General features: G+C 44.2%; 1 protein-coding gene and 1 pseudogene across 10 annotated transcripts in view; one reads left to right on the top strand and one right to left on the bottom strand.

Annotated features, from left to right (window-relative positions):
* PPEF1 (protein phosphatase with EF-hand domain 1) overlaps positions 1-20,347 on the top strand; it is a 123,899-nt gene extending 103,552 nt beyond the window's left edge. For all 10 annotated transcript variants that reach the window (XM_051826962.2, XM_008272402.4, XM_070067280.1 and 7 more), the window contains 6 exons: positions 2,659-2,844; positions 4,344-4,486; positions 12,348-12,454; positions 17,061-17,224; positions 18,531-18,615; positions 19,478-20,347. In XM_051826962.2, the coding sequence (XP_051682922.1) occupies positions 2,659-2,844; positions 4,344-4,486; positions 12,348-12,454; positions 17,061-17,224; positions 18,531-18,615; positions 19,478-19,665 (873 nt within the window). In that variant the 3' untranslated portion in view covers positions 19,666-20,347. The remainder of the gene's footprint in view (positions 1-2,658; positions 2,845-4,343; positions 4,487-12,347; positions 12,455-17,060; positions 17,225-18,530; positions 18,616-19,477) is intronic.
* On the bottom strand, positions 6,200-6,322 carry LOC127485082 (U2 spliceosomal RNA; annotated as a pseudogene).
* Positions 20,348-20,708: the final 361 nt, after the last annotated feature.

A 20,708-nucleotide genomic window follows, 5' to 3' on the forward strand; every position in this document is an offset into this window, starting at 1 on the left:
AACCATGTAAACTGTACTTCTAGGATAATTTTGGAGGTTTTCCGGGGGGTAATTTTGGCTGTAAATGATTTGCAGCTCATGTAGGAATGGAAAACTTAATCTGCTCTGAATAAAACACAACTCCTCGCATTCGATGTTTCCTCCTTCGTTACACACTACAGGTCAGGTCATGACCATTCAGGGTAGAAGAGCCAGATATGACTCAGCTTAAAGTGCAAGTGTAATTGTTGCCATAAATGCCAGCCACGGAAAGGCGTTCCATCACATTTATTTGTGAGGTGGGTTGTGCCAGCGCTGGAACACAGTGGGGAGAAAGGAGACTTGGGCTGACTCTTCTTTCTCATCTGAATCGAGCATCAGAATATCTGCAAGTGTCTGAGGTGTGCCTGGCGCAGGTGTAACTAGTTCTGGCCCGGCACTAGCATTCCAGGGTCGTTCTCTTGCAGCTCTGTTTTCCTCTCCACCTCACTGTCTTTTCCCTCTCTCATTTCTGGCCCTCTTGAATACCAAATCTATAAATGGATGTAAAGCCAGGGTTAGCAGAGTGACCATTTCTGCCCGTCTTCTCCAGACCTGATTGCGAGCCACTGGAATAGGTGCACAACTTCAAATGCATGCCTTTTTCTGCCCTCAAAAGAAAGATGTGGAAAACACAGACTCTTAGGATAGGAGGCTGGCAGAACTTGCAGGTGCTTTGCAGGTCAGGCCCAAATGCCTGATTGTAAAGATGTCGTAGTGAGACCCCTGAGAGTCTTCTCCAGGTTGCCAGCTTTCATGCTGAAGATCGTTTTCCCCGATGCTCTGTATGCTCTTTCAGAAGTCTAAATAAACGTTGTCCACCCATCGGACCCCCGGAAAGGGAGTCTCTGATTTTCTATGAAAAATATTCTTGGGAACTTGAGTCTTCAGGCCTGGGCATTATATCACCTGAATTTGCCTCTTCTGGCCCCCAAAGGAAATGTTGTTCTAATGAAAGCACTTGTGTGTGCTAAACTGAGAATGTGCTCATCAGGGGCAAAGGGCGAAGGGGATGCTATGGGAGACATTCGTGGATGATCAGTTTTCTAGATGTGTAATGGGACAGAGCAAGGGCTTCCCTAGGCCACACGCTCAGCAGGACCAAAACCCGGGCCACTGCTCCAGCAGGGAGACCTACCTTCTCTCTCTGAACATACCAGGAACAACTACTGCGTATTCATTGTGAGGAACCACTTTCTCCTCAGAACATGACAGTGTAGATCTTTTAAGAAAGAGCAGGGGCTGGCCCGGTGACGTAGTGGGTAAAGCCATCACCTGAAGCGCCAGCATCCCATATGGGTGTCGGTTCGAGTCCCGGCTGCTCCACTTCCCATCCAGCTCTCTGCTATGGCCTGGGAAAGCAGTAGAAGATGGCCCAAGTCCTTGGGCCCCTGCACCCACAGGGGAGACCCAGAAGAAGCTCCTGGCTTCGGACTGGCCCAGCTCTGTCTGTTGTGGCCATTTGGGGAGTGAACCAGCAGATGGAAGATCTTTCTCTACCTCTCCCTCTCTCTGTAACTCTGACTTTCAAATAAATAAATAAATAAGTCTTTTAAAAACAAACAAAAAAACCAAAACAAACCCCCAAATCATTATAGATTCATCTATTGTGATGGGATTTTTTTTTTTTTCTGACAGGCAGAGTGGACAGTGAGAGAGAGAGACAGAGAGAAAGGGCTTCCTTTACTGTTGGTTCACCCTCCAATGGCCGCCGCGGCCAGCACACTGTGGCCGGCGCACCGCGCTGATCCAATGGCAGGAGCCAGGTACTTATCCTGGTCTCCCATGGGGTGCAGGGCCCAAGGACTTGGGCCATCCTCCACTGCACACCCAGGCCACAGCAGAGGGCTGGCCTGGAAGAGGGGCAACCGGGACAGAATCCAGCGCCCCGACCGGGACTAGAACCTGGTGTGCCAGCGCTGCAAGGCGGAGGATTAGCCTAGTGAGCCACAGCGCCAGCCTGTGATGGGATTTTTAAAGACCTTCCCAAAAGGCTGGCGCCGTGGATCAATAGGCTAATCCTCTGCCTGCGGTGCTGGCACACCGGGTTCTAGTCCCGGTTGGGGCGCCGGATTCTGTCCCGGTTGCCTCTCTTCCAGGCCAGCTCTCTGCTGTGGCCCGGGAGTGCAGTGGAGGATGGCCCAAGTGCTTGGGCCCTGCACCTGTGTGGGAGACCAGAAGAAGCAACTGGCTCCTGGCTTCGGATCAGCGCGGTGTGCCTGCCGCGGGAGGGTGAACCAACAGTAAAGGAAGACCTTTCTCTCTGTCTCTCTCACTGTCCACTCTGCCTGTCAAAAAAATAAAAATAAAAAATAAATAAATTTAAAAAAAGGCCTCCCCAGAAAGGTGCAGGCTGATTTCTCATAATTAGTTAATTAATCAGTATTGCTACTTTGGTTATTGTTATTGTTATATTGGTTATTGGTGATGAGCAGAAAGAGATTATGGTGGCTATGGGTATTGCAATTATGGAAAGGATTTCTGGGTAATATGAGTATGAAACAATTTTGAAGAAGGAATGAGAAGATGAAAAGTAGCCTTTGGTAGACCTTGGATTGATATTTCCAGCAAATAAGTTGGAATCTAGAAAACTCGACTGTCACTTCTGAGTAGTCACCTGATTTGCTTTGTTGTTCCAAGGTTACTGATATTCTGTGGAGCGATCCCAGAGGCAGAAAAGGCTGCTATCCAAACACAAGTCGCGGTGGGGGCTGCTATTTTGGTCCAGACGTGACGTCTAAGGTTCTCAGTAAATACCAGTTGAAGCTGCTCATCAGGTCTCATGAATGCAAACCCGAAGGGTATGAAATCTGCCATGACGGAAAGGTACGCTAACCTGGTGCGTGCTGTGTGCGCAGACGTCCTTCCCGACGCAGGAGCTGCGTGTCGCCGCGCGCCTCTCACCTGCAAGTCCAGCAAATGCCGTCTTCGCCACGATCAAATGGCAACCAGCCTGTAGGGTTCACGTAGGTTGTTTGGAGGGGGCCTCTCTGTCCCCTCACCCTAAGATACTTGCTGTATTTTTTCCTGAGCTTCCCTAATCCCAAAAACAGGAACTGGGATGCGTGACACCAAACACACTCCCAGCAAGTCTCTATTCTTTACTAATTGTCAGGTGACTCCCAGACAGTGAAGCCAAGGATGGACTTTTCCTCACAGAGCGCAGGAAGGGCCGCAGTGAGCCCGGGGTGCTATCCTCCACTCTCCGCATGCTGCCTGTGCAGGGCAGAAATCACGAAGCCCACGGCGGGCTGATCCCCAGCGAGCTGCTTGCTGCGGCCCGGTTAGCCGCAGGCACTAAAACCCAGTGTGTTGCGTTCCTTTAGGCTGAGTGATAAGGCTAGAAGAGGTGAAGACTGAGGAACTAGGCTCCTGTCCCAAATTGTCCTGGGAAGCCCCCTCTTCTTTAGTGAATGAATACAGATTTAGCATCCCTAATCCGAAAAATCTGAAATCCAAAATATTTTGAGCTCCAACATGGTGCTCAAAAAGTTGCAAGTTTTAGAGCAGTTCAGATTTGGGATTTTTTGATAAGGGATGTGGCATTGGTAGAGGCGATGCAAATATTCCAAATTCCTAAAACTGAAATCTGGAACATTTCTGGGCCCAACACTTCTCTTTTCTTAACTCTGTTGATTCATTTTAAGCTCATATTAACGTTGCAAGATGGGTAAGGTGTGTGATATTTAGGGTTTCTTAGGTTTAAGAAAATGGAAAATAGCAGTAGCTTGCCCGAACTGACATGCTCGTTAGAACAGAACTAGGCACAAGTCAAGTTTCCTGTCACTGACAAGTATTGTCCTCCCGTATTCCATTACATCTGCAACACTGCTGCTTTGCTCTTCATGATCTCCTATTCCAGCCACTATTTCTCTGCCCTTCAAATGCTGGTTTTGAGAGGCCCTGAACCCTCTGAATCCTTAGCTGAAAGAGAAAGAAAAAGGGGAGGTCCTAGACAAGTTTTACTTTGAATGCAAGAAACGTTACAAGGCAAGAAAATGAGGGGTTTATGTCCCTGGAAAATCACATTTGCAAAACCAAACATTAAAAAGGGATTCCAAGATCCTGCACTAAAATTGCTCACAGGATGTCGGGGCCATACACAGGGGCTAGAGGGCGAGTGGCTAGGAGCTGGTACTCCTGGAGCACTGAGTGAAAAGCCTCGTTTTCCTCCAGGGGAAACACAGGCAATCACATCAAGCTTGCATAACCGCAGAGACTATGAGCTTTATAAGCTTTTGTATTTTAAGAATAATTTAAGAATTATTGAATGGCCTCTGGAGAACTATTGTTACGTGAACATGAGCTTCTTTTTCTTTAACCAGGTCATCACTGTATTTTCTGCTTCTAACTATTATGAAGAAGGCAGCAACCGAGGTGCTTACATCAGACTGAGTTTTGGTACCAGCCTTCGATTTTTCCAGTACCAAGTAACTAAGGCAACGTACTCGAAGCCTCTTCACCAAAGGTGTGTATCCGCTGAGAAGACTGGGCATGGGGATTCATGACTTAGTCCCAAGTGGCGAGGAGCAGTCACGTGAGTGGAAATAGCCACTTTGGGGTTACTCATTCATATAAATAAAATGCAATAATTCCAGACACCAAGTGGTGAATAAACCTGAATTTGAAAACCAGAGGAGGAGCAATTTGCAGTTCACACATCTTTAATGGACAAAGCAGTGTGCACTCATGAACATGACTGAATGTAGAGAAACGGAGGGCTCCCACCTACTCAGTCCTCCCTATAGCCGTCTGGGCCCCCCAACGACCCTGTCTGGTCGCTCCCCCTCTCTCCTCTCCCACGAAGTGTATGTGACTAAAATAGCAGGTGGCTCTCTTCATGTGATGGCAGTGATGGTGCTCAGAGTGTGTACCCCCTTTCTCCTTTTAACATTATCTTTCTTTTCTTTATTTTTTTTACAATAAAACTAATGTGTTTATAGTTAACAACAGGAAAAAAACAGAAAGTCTCATCAAAAGAAAATGTTAATAATCTTTTCTCCCCTTACTTCTCAATAATCCTTTTTCCATAGGCAACTAAAGCTAACAGCCCCTTCCACCTTTTTCTTCTTGCCCTATAGAAAATAGACAAGCAGTTATTCATTTATTGAAGGAATAATTCACTTATTTTGAGCACCTACTATGTGTCAAACACTGTTCTGGGCACAGCTTTCTGTATCACAATACACAATCACAATAGGCAAAAACCCCTTCATCACACACACATCTCAGTGTGAGGAGGACATGCGCACCATATGTAAGGAACTCATACAGCTACTCAATAGCAAAAAAGGCAAATATGCCAATTTACCAAATGGGCAAAGGGCCTGCATAGATATTTTTTCCAAAGAAGCCATTCAAATGGTCACTATGTATGAAAAGATGTCCAGTATCACTAATCATCAAGGAAATGCAAGTATACAGCAAGTGGTATATAAAGTTGACCCACTTAAAGTATGTAATTCAATGATATTTAGTGGATTTAGAGTTGTACAGCCATCACCTGTATGTAATTTTTAAAGTGTTATTTATTTGAAAGGAAGAGTGATGGAGGACGGTAGGGGAGAGAGAAAGAGAGAGGGAGAAAGAGAGAGAGGGAGAGAGGAGGAGAATCTACCATCCACTGGTTCACTCCCCAAATGTCAACAACAGCTGGGTCTGAGCCAGATCAAAGCCAGGGGCTAGGAACTCCATCTAGGTCGTCCATGTGGGTAGCAGGACCCCAAGCACTTGAGCCATCTCCTGCTGCTTCCGAGGGTGCTCATCATCAGGAAGCTGGATAGGAAGCAGAGGCGGGACTCAACCCCAGGCACTCCAGAATGCCCCCCACCACCACCTTTATGTAATTATTAAACACTTGTACTACTCAGTGAGAAAACTCATGCCCATTAGGGGTCACTTGCCAGTCACCTCCTCCCATCAAAGCTCCAGGCAACTACTAATCTATCTTCTCTCTATGGATTTGTTTATTCTGAACATTACTTATAATTAGGACCACTCAGTTTGTGGTCTTTTGTGGCTGATTTCTTTCTCTCAACACAATGGTTTTGAGGTTCATTCTGACATGTTGTCACATGTGTCAGCCCTTCATTTACTATGGCCAAATAATATCACATTTCCTGAGTGGATCACATTTCGTTGATAATTCATCAGCTGATAGACATTTGGATTGTTTCCGGTTGGAGGCTGTTACGAATAATGCTGTTACGAACATTCATGGACCACTTTTTATGTATATGTATATTTTTTAAACTGATAAGAACAGATATTACACTTGATCTTAGTCAAAAGGCCGAGAAGCAATGTGCATAGGTATGTTTTTTTTTTTTTTTTTTTTGACAGGCAGAGTAGACAGTGAGAGAGAGAGACAGAGAGGAAGGTCTTCCTTTTCCCGTTGGTTCACCCTCCAATGGCCGCCACGGCTGGCGCGCTGTGGCCAGCGCACCGCGCTGATCCGATGGCAGGAGCCAGGTACTTCTCCTGGTCTCCCATGGGGTGCAGGGCCCAAGCACCTGGGCCATCCTCCACTGCACTCCCTGGCCACAGCAGAGGGCTGGCCTGGAAGAGGGGCAACCGGGACAGAATCCGGCACCCCGACCGGGACTAGAACCCGGTGTGCCGGCGCCACCAGGCGGAGGATTAGCCTAGTGAGCCGCGGCGCCGGCCCATAGGTATGTTTTTATTTCTCTTGGGTATATACTTGAATCGCTAGGTTTTATAGTAACTCTATGTGTAACATTTTGAGGAACTTTTAAACTGTTTCTCTAAGGGATTGCACAGATTTCCATTCCTGCCATCAGTTTGTGAGGATTCCAGTTTCCCTGCATTCCTGACGACCTTTGTTACTGTCTGTCGTTTTGAGTACAGTCAGCTTAGTGGGTGTGAAGTAGAGTCACACTGGATCTTGATTTACACTTCCTTAGTGATACATGATGCTGAACATCTCCGTATGTGCTTATTAAAATATTGATATATCTCCTTTGGAGAGATGTGTATTTTACATTCTTTTTACATGTTATTACTCTTTTCTTATAAGAGTTCTTTGTGTAGTCTAAGTACATGTCACCTATTAGATATATAATTTGCAAATATTTGCTCCCATTCTTCGGGAGTCTTTTAACTTTCCTGATGGTGTTATTTGTAGCACAAAAAAAAATATTCATTTTGATGAATTCCAACTTGTTGCTTGTCCTTTCAGTGTTTTATCTAAAAAGTTATTGCCAGGGCCGGTGTCATGGCTCAGTTGGTCAATCCTCCGCCTGCGGCGCCGGCATCCCATATGGGCGCCGGGTTCTAGTCCCGGTTGCTCCTCTTCCAGTCCAGCTCTCTGCTATGGCCCGGGAGTGCAGTGGAGGATGGCACAAGTGCTTGGGCCCCTGCACCCGCATGGGAGACCAGCAGGAAGCACCTGGCTCCTGGCTTCGGATTAGTGTAGCTCCGGCCATAGCGGCCATTTGGGGGGTGAACCAACGGAAGGAAGACCTTTCTCTCTGTCTCTCTCTCTCACTGTCTAACTCTGTCAAATAATAATAATTAAAAAAAAGCTATTGCCTAACCCAAAGTCATAAGGATTTATTACTGCCTTTTTTCCTAAGAGTTTGATAGGTTTAGCTCTTATATTTAGCTCTGACCCATTTTGAGTTAATTTTTGTGTATAGTGTGAGGTAGGGGTCCAGCTTTATTATCTTACATGTGGATAGCCAGTTGTCCTAATAACATAGTTGAAAAGAGTATCCTTTTCCTATTTACCCATCTTGACACTTTGGTCACACATCAACTGACCATAAATGTAAGGGTTTATTTCTGGATTTTAAATGGTGCTCTATAGATCTCTATGTCTATCCTAAGGTAGGGACTACAGTATCCTGATTACTGTAGCTTTATATGAGTTGAGCATTCCTAATCTGAAAACCTGAAATCCAGAACACTTTCCATGCCAGCAAAATCTATACAAATATTCTAAAATCTGAGCAGCTTTGAAATCTGAAACCCTTTTGATCCCAAACATTTTACATAAGGGATACTCAACTTTCAGTAAGTTTTAAAACTGGAAAATGTGAACTGAACTTTGTGCTTTTTAAAAATATTTATTTATTTGAAAGGCAGAATAACAGAAACAGAGAGGAGAGAGAGAGAGAGAGAGAGAGAGAGAGAGAGAGACAGAGAGAGAGATCCTATTCCCTGGAAATGGTTTCACTTCTTTTCTAATCTGCATGCATTTCTTTCTTTCCCGTGCCTAATTGCCATGGCTAGAACTTGCAGTACAACGTTGAATAAAACTGGCGGAAGCAGATATCCTTGTCTTGTTCCTGATCTTGAGGGGAATGCATTCAGTCTTGGACTATTAAGTATGGGGTTAGCTGTGTGGGGTTTTTTTTTTTTTTTTTGGTTGATAACCTTTATTAGGTTGAGGAAATTCCTTTCTATGCTTAATTTGTAGAAAGTTTCTATCATGAGAGGGACGAATTTTGATAAATACCTTTTAATGCATCTATTGGGATGATCATGTGGTTTTTGTCTTTTATTCAGAAACCCTGATTGATTTCAGATATTACCTAAAATGTGCATTCCTAGAATAAATCCTGTTGCTGATGGTGTGTAATGCTTTTAATATGTTCTTCGATACAGTGTTATAATTTATTGAGGATTTTACAACTTTATTCATAATTAAATTCATATATTTGTAAGAGATATAGGTCTGAGTTTTCTTGTGATCTTTGTCTGATTTTAGCATCAGGGTAAAACTGGCTTCTCATCAGTATTCCCACCTGTGGGGAGCAACTGGGAGCAACTCGGACTAGACTAAGTTACTGGAATTAAGACTTATTCTATGCATCTGCTCTCCCACAATATGGCGCTGGGAGAGGAGGAAACAGCTTCTACACAGCTGCCTCCAGTTCAACCAATAAACTGTAGGACCTGCTCCTGATTGGAGGAGAGCAGCGTACTCGGCGTGTGGGTAGCAGAGTTGGGATTGGTGGAAGAGGACTATAAAGGAGGAGAGAGACAACATGCACCAGGAACATCTATCTGAAGGAACACCTGTGCAGCCCCCGAGAGAGCCGGCCAGTGGTGTGCCGCTCCCCCACGGAAGTGGGGAAAGTGGCTAGGGGGAACCGCCCTTCCATGGAGGTGGAAGGGACGGTAGCCAACCCGGGAAGAACCAGCAGCAAACCTGGGGAGGGCCGAGCAGACGAAAGAACAACGCAGGGTCCTGTGTTGTTCCTCCACGAAGAGGGGGAGCGACACCCACCTCTTTTATTTCTTAGAAGAATTAAATGTTTAATAGAATTCCCCAGTGAAGCCATCTAGCCTTAGGCTTTGCTTTGTGGGTTGCTTGATTACCTATTCAATCTTTTTACTTGTTACAGGCATGCTCAGTTTTTCTATTTTTTCTTAAATAAATCATGGTCATTTGTGTTTATCTGGGAATTTGTCCATTTCATATGGATTACCTAATTTGTTAGTGTACAATCATTCATAATATTCCCTTATAGTCTTCCTTACATTACTGGACAGCAGTGATGTCCCCTCTTTCATTCCTGATTTTAGACATTGGGTGTTAGACATTGAGTCATCTCTCGCTTGCTCGCTCTCTTTTTTTTTTTTTTTTTGGCCTGTCTAAAGCTTTGTCAATTTTTTTATCCTTTCAAAGAACCAATTTTTGGTTTTGTTGATTTTTCTGTATTGTTTTTCTATTGTGTTTTCATTTCTTTCTGTTTTATTATTTTCTTCCTTCTGCTTACATTGGGTTTAGTCTACTCTTTGTCCAGTTTCAAAGTAGATTATGTTGTTATTTTGAGATCTTGAAAGTTTTTTTCATTTTATCTGAAAGGCAGAAAGAAAGGGAGGAGGGAATCTGGGCCAGGCCAAAGCCAGGAGCTGAATCTGCGTCTCCACACGGGTGGTAGGGACCCAAGTACCTGAGCCATCATCTGCTGCCCCCCAGGGTGCGCTAGAATCGGAAGCAGAAGAGCTGGCACTCGAACCAGGCACTCCAGTATGGGATGCTGGCATCCCAAGTGGTGTCTTAACTGCCGCACCAAATGCTTACATCCCTCACCCCTTGTCTGTCTGTCTGTCTTCTTAAATTTTCCTGAAGTCTATTTTGTCTACTATTAATGTGGCCATTCTAGCTGTCATTTTTGTTACTTGCCTGGTATTTGGGTTTTTTTTTTTTTTTGTCCTTTCCTTTTGTATCTCTTTGTATCTTTGAAACTAAAATGTGTTTCCTGTAGAAAACATAATTGGAAGGCCGGCGCCGTGGTTCAATAGGCTAATCCTCCACCTTGCGGCGCCGGCACACCGGGTTCTAGTCCCGGTCGGGGCGCCGGATTCTGTCCCGGTTGCCCCTCTTCCAGGCCAGCTCTCTGCTATGGCCAGGGAGTGCAGTGGAGGATGGCCCAGGTGCTTGGGCCCTGCACCCCATGGGAGACCAGGAAAAGCACCTGGCTCCTGGCTCCTGCCATCGGATCAGCGCGGTGCGCCGGCTGCAGCGGCGGCCATTGGAGGGTGAACCAACGGCAAAGGAAGACCTCTCTCTCTGTCTCTCTCTCTCACTGTCCACTCTGCCTGTCAAAAAAAAAAAAAAAAAAAAAAAAAAGAAAACATAATTGGAAGTTGTTTTGTATTTGCACAATGTCACAATCTCTACCTTGTGATTTGCTTATTTTAATCTATTTGCATATCATGTTATTGTTGATATGGTTGGATTTACATCTGCCATTTTGATTCATGTATATACATGTACACACACATATATACATATATATACATATATGTACACACATATATATCATATATATGACATATAATATATATGATATATGATTAGCCCTCCATATCCACAGGTTATGCATCTGTAGATTTAACTGACAACAGATAGAAAGCACTTTAAAAAATTGTGTTTCAGGGGCTGGTGCTGTGGCATAGCAGGCAAAGCCACTGCCTGCAGTGCCGGCCTCTCATATGGGCTCTGGTTCAAGACCCGGCTGCTCCACTTCTGATCCAGCTCTCTGCTATGGCCTGGGAAAGCAGTAAAAGATGAGACTGCACCCGTGTGGGATACCTGGAAGAAGCTCTTGGCTTTGGATCAGTGCAGCTCTGGCCATTGTGGCTATCTGGGGAGTGAACCAGTGGATAGAAGACCTCTCTCTCTCTCTGCCTCTTCCTCTCTGTAACTCTGACTTTCAAATAAATAAATTTAAAAATTAATAAGTAAATCTTTTTTAAAAATTGTGTCTGTACTCACCATCTCAGTTTTTGTCTTTTCATTATTCCACAAACAATACAGGATAATAACTATTTTTTTAAATATTTATTTTATTTATTTGAAAGAGGTAGAGACAGAGAGAGAGGTCTTCCATCTGCTGGTTCACTCCCCAGATGGCTGCAACGGCCGGAGCTGCGCTGAAGCCAGGAGCCACGGGTGCCACATGGGTGCAGAGGCCCAAGGACTTGGGCCATTTTCTACTGCTTTCCCAGGCCATGGCAGAGAGCTGGATGGGAAGAGGAGCAGCCGGGACTAGAACCAGTGCCCATATGGGATGCCGGCGCTTCAGGATGGGGCTTTAACCCACTGCATCACAGTGCCTGCCCTGATAATAACTGTTTATATAGCATTTAAAGATGATTGAAATCACATGGGACAGTGTCCACAGGCTATATGCAAATACTAGGCCATTTTATAGGAAGGACTTGAGCACATGTGCATTTTGGTGACCTTGGGACATCCCGGTGTGCATCACCTGTGGATCCTGAGTGGTGACTGTGTATCTCACCACTATTTTGTTCCTCTGTTCCTCCTTCATTTCAAATTGGGTTTTGTAAATAGTCTGAGGCAGATGTTAAGTCCAGCTGATTAGCTAACTATGTTAGCACTATTTGTAAAAATTATTCCTTTCTATTTGCTTGTAATACCACTGTTGTCATGTGTGTTGTTCCCATACATCACTGGACATATTTATGAAACTTCCGTTCTGCCTGTACATCAGTCTTCTCGTGTCAATACCTGTTACTTTGTTTCAGTAACTTAATGATAAATTTCAATATCTGGTATAGCAAGTCCCTCTTTATTTTCCTTCATTTTCAAATAATTGTTCTTGTGAATCTTCAAAATCCAAAAGAAAACACTATTTGTCACCCTTTTAAAATTTCACAGAATGCATACATGCGTATGTATATACATATGTGTATGTTCTTTAGTTAATAACATGGCATGTGTGAAGCTAGGCAAATCATTTAAAGTAGAAACTGGTAAGCACATTAAAATGGATCAGGACAGGATGGCTGGTATAACTTTCACCTCATGATTTGTTGTCTTAACACAGGGTGAATACTATTGAAAGCAGTGCCATTAAGATATTAAAAGAGAGGATAATTGGACGAAAAACTGACCTCATCCGTGCCTTCCAGCTTCAAGACCATAGTCGATCAGGTAATATAACTCTGTAACGTGCACCGCTTATTGACACAGCATGTCACCTCCAGATCGGTGTTCCTTTGCTTTGTTTCCTTAGGATATCAGTTCTCCATTTTTGCTGGAAAAGAAATGATAGTGATAAAAATAAAATGTAATTCATTATTTGCTCAAGAAAAGGGCATTTTTCTCCTTTTTAGATAGCATCTTTCAACTCAGAAAACCAACAGTAGCCCTGAATTAGACTTCTATTCTGATAGTGTGTCAGACCAGATACTCTGGAGGGCCCTCCTGTTAAGCAGGTGGGTTCGGGAGGATGTGTAATTTGAAAGCATGTGTCAACCTCACAGCAAGGTAGATCTCTTAGCTGTACATCTACTCCCCGCAAAAGGTGAGTTGAAAGCACGTGTGGAGGCCGGCGCCGCGGCTCACAAGGCTAATCCTCCGCCTAGCGGCACCGGCACACCGGGTTCTAGTCCCAGTTGGGGCGCCGGATTCTGTCCCGGTTGCCCCTCTTCCAGGCCAGCCCTCTGCTGTGGCCAGGGAGTGCAGTGGAGGATGGCCCAAGTGTTGGGCCCTGCACCCCATGGGAGACCAGGAGAAGCACCTGGCTCCTGCCATCAGATCAGCACGGTGCGCTGTCCGCAGCGCGCCAACCGCAGCGGCCATTGGAGGGTGAACCAACGGCAAAAGGAAGACCTTTCTCTCTGTCTCTCTCTCTCACTGTCCACGCTGCCTGTCAAAAAAATAAAAGCCGGCGCCGCGGCTCACTAGGCTAATCCTCCCACCGGGTTCTAGTCCCGGTCGGGGCGCCGGATTCTGTCCTGGTTGCCCCTCTTCCAGGCCAGCTCTCTGCTGTGGCCAGGGAGTGCAGTGGAGGATGGCCCAGGTGCTTGGGCCCTGCACCCCATGGGAGACCAGGAAAAGCACCTGGCTCCTGGCTCCTGCCATCGGATCAGCACGGTGCGCTGGCCGCAGCGCGCCGGCCGCGGTGGCCATTGGAGGGTGAACCAACGGCAAAGGAAGACCTTTCTCTCTGTCTCTCTCTCTCTCACTGTCCACTCTGCCTGTCAAAAAAAAAAAAAAAAAAAAAGAAAAAGAAAAAGAAAGAAAAAAGAAAGCACGTGTGGGAGCAAGGTGCACCAGGCAAGCACCAAGGGCTGCACTGTCCCAGGAGCAAACTCTAGTATCGGGCAGTCCTGAGACTAAACTGGTGTGGTAGAAAGGGAAGCCGAATGTGTGGCTTCCACTTTAAACCTGGACCCGCAAAGTGGCTAAAATGGTACCAATCTGTAATGCTCCCTGACCCTGACGAGCAAATGCCAAGCCATCTTCGAGGGAAATATCCCAAATTTGACCCCTAGTATAGCTGAGATAAGATCAGCCAACATGAGCTACAAACAAGGAGACAGACTACCATGAATGAAAGTCAGCAGAAATAACAAACAATATATTTAGTTCCCCAAGGGACCAGATATTACAGTTATTGAATGTAAAATAAGTAAGAAATGTTTAAAAAATAAGATGGAACCACAAACAGGCATTGGAAAATGATTTGAGGAGGAACCAAATGGATATGAAAATATATTGGCTGAAGAAGAAGCATAATAGATGGGCTACAAAGAGGCTTAAACACTGCTCAAAAAAGAATAGATTGAGTTACGAACAGTAAACTGAGAATATTTAATGTATATTTCATCAGAGTATGAGGAAGAGAGAATATGAGAGGCCATATTTGACAGGATAACGACTGAGACTTTTCCAGAACTGATGGAAGACTCCAATTCATAAGTAAGGAGGAGAATGATTCCCAGGCAGGATCAATAAGATTCAGTACGCACTTGTCACACGCTTGTGAAACCGCAGAGCACCAGTAGCCAAGCAGGCCGAGAGGAAACACACACCACTCCAAAGACACGACAATGAGACTGATGGTTTCTCAACAGTTGGGAAAGCAGCCAGTGCAGTGGATTTACACACACCAAACACTGAAAGCTACATTTAGAAAAAGACGGATCACGAAAACATTAGCAAAAACAAAGCTTGACGAGCGCTAACAATAGCAAAGTAGCCTCTGAGGGCAGGTAAGAGGGTACTTCTAAAAGTTCATGGAAAATAGAATTAAAAGCTATGTTAGTTTGGTGCAAAAATATTGTGAAATCCGTGCAGTCTTTTCATAATACATTTTTTTTTTTTGTCTTGAGTTTTTAAAGACTCCTCGGACATTGCAGTCAGCTCTCCATATTCGTGGGTTCTGTATCAGGGATTCCAGCAACTGTGAATTCCTGAAAATATTTGTGAAAAGACAGTTGCGTCTGCACTGGATATGTGGAGACGTCTGGGGAGTCATTTCCCCTAAATGAACTGCATGACCGATTTACATAATATTTTCATTGTATTAGCTATTGTAAGTAATTTAGAACTGAGGTAAAGTGTGTAGGAGGATATGAGGTGCTATGCAAATACTACCACATTTTCTAGAAGAGACTTGAGCATCCATGGATTTTGGTTGTGTTTCCTGGAACCAGTTTCCCACCAATTCAGCGGATACCAAGGCTGTCAATATCAAAAAAATCTTACAAATCTTGAGACCCTTTGATCTTGCAGTACCACTTCTGGGAATGATCCTAAGGAAATAATGGAATAGTACCATACCCATTAAAATGACGCTGTAGGGGTGGGCATTGTGGTGCAGCAGCTGAAACTGCCACTTGGGCCACCTGCATCGCTTATCCCAGGGCCTGGGGTGGAGTCCTGCCTCAACCTTCCTGTCCAGCTCCCTGCTAATGCACCTAGGGGGCAGCAGATGATGGCTCAAGCACTTGAGTCCCTGCCACCTCTGTGAGACACTCAGATAGAATTCCTGGCCTGATGGAAAGCCAAGACACTGTGACAAAAAATGACCTACATGAAAGATCTCTGTGAGTGAGATCCTGGTGGAAAGAACGGGCCATCAAAGAAGGAGGTACCATTCTCTGAAGGGAGGAGAGAGCTTCCACTTTGATTATGGCCTTGTCTAAATATGATCGGAGTTGGCAAACTCAAGAGGCTTCCATAGCCTTGGCAGCTTGTGACAAGAGCCTAGGGAGATTACTGATGCCATAAATAAGAGTGTCAGTTGTTAAATCAACAATAGGAGTCACTGTGCACTTGCTCCCCATGTAGGACCTCTGTCCTTGATAAGTTGTACTATGAGAATTAACAGTAAAACTGGTCTTCAAACAATACTTTATACTTTGTGTGTCTGTGTGGGTGCAAACTGTTGAAATCTTTACTTAGTATATACTAAGTTGATCTTCTGTATATAAAGATAATTAAAAATGAATCTTAATGAAGAATGGGATGGGAGAGGGAGTAGGAGGTAGGATGGTTTGGGGATGGGAGGGCGGGTATGGGGAGAAGAACTGCTATAATCCAAAAGCTGTACCTATGAAATTTATATTTATTAAATAAAAGCTTTCTATTAAAAAAAAAAAAAAGAATTCCTGGCCTGGCCTAGCCCTGGCTGTTACAGGCATTTGTGGAATGAACAGTGGATAGAAGCACTCTATCTCTGTTACTCTGCCTTTCAAATAAATAAAAATGAATGAACATGTTTTTTTAAATGTGATTTGAGTTAAAAATATAAAGATAATATAGATCTATGTTTATTAGCATGGATGGCTATCCATGACTTATTGATTGAAAAAAACAGGTTAGAGTAAATGTATATGTGTGTATACACATGTATTTTGTCATATCAATACATGTATATAAAACATGAACAGTGTATACTTAATTTCAAGAAAATATATAGACATTTACATATGTATATGTTTATATACATAGAAAAAACTAGAAGTAATATTGTTTTCTATGTATTCAGAATCATTTAAAATGAGCATATGTAAATAATCAGAAAAAATAAATATATTTGTATTTTGGAAAACTAGAAAATGTTATGGGGAAAGGGATATTAGCTGAGAAAATGGCAGGTGAGAAATTTAGCAAAATATTAAAAACAAAAGTAAATCTTTTGCGCTTTGTATTATTTTCTGTTTTCAAATCATCTATAATAAGCACACCTTATTTTGTTCATCAGAAAAGACGAAAACATGTAGCATCCAAAGTCTAATTTATTCTGTGTGACAGCCAAAGCAAGATGTACGGCATACTGAAGAGGTTGTAGTTATTTCTCCCTCAGGGTAGTGGGGCCTGCTAGGATACCCTAGGCCACCCACTGTTGCTGCCAAGGAGCTTGTGTTATTTTAAAAATCAAATTATAGGGGCCAGTGTTGTGTTGTAGTGGTGTTGCCACCTGCAACACCAACATCCCACATGGGTGCTGGTTCAAGTCCAGCTGTTCCACTTCTCATCCGGCTCCCTGCTAATGCTCCTGGGAAAGCAGTGCAAGATGGCCCATGTGCTTAGGTTCCTGCCACACACATGAGAGACTCGGATAAAGCTCCTGGCTCCTGGCTTCAGCCTGGCCCAGCCCTGGCCTTTGCAGGCATTTGGGGAGTGAACCAGCAGACAGTTCACATTATCTCTCCCTCTCTCTCTCTAACCCCGTCTTTCAAATAAATAAATCTTTTTTTTAATTCAAATTATAAACAAACAATATGGGCTTATTTGTTGTTGTTAGGAAAAATTTCAACGACCCAGTGGGCTTTTTCCATGGAGAACGTTTTGGGGCTGAACTTACCATGGAGATCCCTGAGTTCCCACCTAGTAAATACAGACAAAAATGGAGACATTGACTATATGTCCAGCTTCCAGGATATCCACATTGAAAAACCTGTGAAAGAGGTGAGTGAGATAAAGTCCCAGGTGAAGCCTTGCTGGGGCCGAACACCTTTGCACAAGCTGCAAGAGTGACTTAATCCTTCGAAAAGCTGGTAGTGGTCTGTTCAGCAAATTTGGGCATACTAAGGATAAGCCAAAAGAATATAAAAGAAAATGTTTCAGCAAGCGAAACTACATCAGAGATAGGATTCCAATGCTAAGTACAGTCTAGTGGACATCCATTCTTTCCCAGAACACACCATTTAAAATACTTAGTGTTCTGTATTAAACTGTGAGTGTATAGACTTGCTAACATGATTCAGAGAGTGCCTTAAAGATTTTTAAAATGCAAAATCCTGGGGCTGGCTTTGTGGCATAGCAGGTTAAACCACTGCCTGAGACATCCGTGTCCCATATGAGCACTGGTTTGTGTCTCAGCTGTTCCACTTCTGATCCAGCTCCCTGCTGATGCGCCTCCTGGGAAAGCAGCAGAAGGTGGCCCAGGTGCTTAGACCCCTGCTACCCTTGTGGCAGTTCTGGTCTTGTGGCTTCAGCCTGGCCCAGCCCTGGCCATTTCAGCCATTTGGGGAGTGAACAGCAGATGAGAGATTGATCTCTTCCTGTCTCTTCTTCTCTCCCTGTAACTCTGCCTTTCAAATACATACATAAATCTTTTAAAGAAACACAGAATCCTTTACTAAAAAGGAAGAGTTATCAGATCCCAGTACTTGTTACTTAACAACTCATCAGTGTGAGTAAGGACATTGAGCCTAGTGGAATGAGGCTGTGAGTGGCTATTTGCCGGGAAGGGCAGAGCAGAGACAGAGAAGTCGTTGTCGGTGTTGGAGACTAAAATATCCATGGCAAGGAGGCTTTGGACTTCAGAGGCAGTTTACTGTGGCGACTAAGGTCATAGGCCTGGGCTTCCCAGCACTGAAACTCAAGTCCCACTTACCAGCTGTGAGACCCCCTGAGAAAGTTACTTTGTCTCCCTGTTTTCTAAAGGATAGAATGGTAGGTGTGTTCCTGTCCTTTCTGATTGCAGAGGACCGAAGGAAGTCATCCCCAAGCTCTCCGTGAATGTGGGCAGGTGTTAGTGACTGCGGCCCTGCGGCCCTGTTCACAGCAGCCCACCCCCGAGAGGCACACAGAGCGCAGTCTGTTTTCTGGTCAAGGAGGGTCGGGCCTCCAGGGCCAGGCGTACCTTCTCAGATTTCTATTTAAACCACATAATTTGAATTGGTGATGATGTTTCGTGTTGGTACTTTTGTTAAAATTGATCTGTGTCATTAATTCTATGTTTAACACTTCAAAAAAATCTTTATTTTAGGCTCAGTCTACTGTCATTGAAACTTTGTACCGATATCGATCTGACCTGCAAATCATATTTAATATCATTGATTCTGATCACTCAGGTAAATGAACTTGGTTCAGTAGTAGTAGAAGGCAGAGGCTAGTTTGTCTCCCTGAAATCAGAACTCTGTTTTTACCCATTTCATCCTTCACCCAAACTTGAAGAAACTCAAGGGAAAATAAATAAACTTGTGTTTCATATTATTGTTATTTTAGCTTGGCCATAAACTCTACATTCAAGACTAGAGAGTCCTACAGAGCTGTAGGTCAAACTGAAAGAACACCTTTTATAAGTCACCAGCACAAATACAAAGATAATTTACTGATAGGTTCATTATTTTAGTTACTGTTGCCAATCAAAATCATTTCTAGAGTTCTGATGGTTTGGGGAATTAAGGACTATGAAAACTCAGTTTTTGTTTAGCTTTGATGCACAATTACTTTCATGCTTAAAAAATGTCATCGCCTAACCCCCTACTGCAGAGACCTTTGAACACCAAAAAATTAATCACTGATTCATGAATGTGCATTGTTGGCTATAAGAAGGCAGTGCCCTTGTCTGTCACCCCCTTAGGGCCCCGCATTGCCTGCTGCCTTTGCTGTTCTGTGAGTCTCTGTTGTGGCCTCCTGCCATGGCCCTCACGCTCAGATTTTAGCTCTGGTGATTCCCACAGTCCACGATCCCCTCCCCGTTCCTGCACTGTTGACTCGTTCTGGCTCTGGAACAATCGCAAATCACTGAGCAATCAGAAGTGACACGCGCTTCTTCTCTTCATGATCTCGCTCCCCGCTTCCTTCAGTGTCCTGATGCTCAGGCTTGCTAGTGAGCTGCTAACGGGGGCGATCCACTCAGTGTGCGCTCCCGCGCTTCCCTTAGGCGAGTCTTCAGGTGAACACTCACAGCTTTCTCCTGTCTTCTTTTAGGTCTGATCTCCATGGAAGAATTCCGGGCCATGTGGAACCTTTTCAGTTCTCACTACAACGTTCATATTGATGATTTCCAGGTTAACGAGCTCGCCAACACAATGGACTTAAACAAGGATGGGAGCATTGACTTCAATGAGTTTTTAAAGGCTTTCTATGTAGTGCATAAGTTCGATAAGAAAAATTAGACACCGAGTTTGCTAAAGCCTCCTGAGGGATTCCCTTAGTCTCTTTACAAACAGCTGGGCCCAAACAACAGACACAATCTTTTCCAAGACCCTGAAAATCCATAGTCAACAGTAGAGGAAAGTAGCCCCCAATTCACAGCAAGCAGACGCACAGTACGGATGGGTACTGGGAGTGCCTGGCAAGCTGTTAGCTGTAAGACTAGGTTAAATGTCAGCAGCTAGGATTTGGCTCCAGGTTAGAGCCCACACAGTGCCAGTGAGAAACTGGGTTCCAGCCTAGTGTTTGTCTCCTGGATGCGACCTAACCAGGAGACCACAGTGATTTCCAAACCTACTGAAAGGAACCCATAGCGCTTCAGACAAAACTGCTGGGAGCAACATCGGGAGTGAAGGCTGGGAGGATTACCAAACGATGAGTGCAATAAACCAGTCCCACCTTTCAGCTGCAGTCCTCTGTGCGGATTCCTTACGCCAGTGATCCTCAGCTGTCGGGCAGTGGCCTTCAGGGATAGGCGCCTCGTCACGTCCTGGGGCAGCGGTGGGAGCGCAGTGTTAGGAAAAGCCTCGTGGTCTCGTGTCTGTTGCGGACGTGCATCCTCATTGCTGTGTGGGGTCTCGGTGGTGCATACACTGTGCAATGCTTGCATATCAAAGACAACAAGAAATTTCTGTTTAAAGGTAAGATAGATTTCAGAGTTTTTTTTTTTCTTTTAAGTTTGAATACTTCACAATCTAGCAATGAGCCAGATTAGATAGCCTACGGGCCTGCCTGTTACAAGCACCAGAAATAATGGACAAAATATGACAGATCTTTAAATTTTCAATTCTTTTATTAAACTTTTAATATACAGAAAAAGAACATAATTAAAAATGTAACAATATTAAAATCAGGATAGATTTTAAGTCAAAGAAGTATCATTAGGAATGTTAAAAGGAATAATTTACCAGGAAGATATACTAATTACAAACATATACCTATAACAAAGCTTCAAAATTTATATTGCAAAAAGTGATATAACTACCAGGCTAAATTGATAGAAGAT

The sequence above is a fragment of the Oryctolagus cuniculus genome, chromosome X (assembly GCF_964237555.1).
Source record: "Oryctolagus cuniculus chromosome X, mOryCun1.1, whole genome shotgun sequence".
Lineage (NCBI taxonomy): Eukaryota > Metazoa > Chordata > Mammalia > Lagomorpha > Leporidae > Oryctolagus > Oryctolagus cuniculus.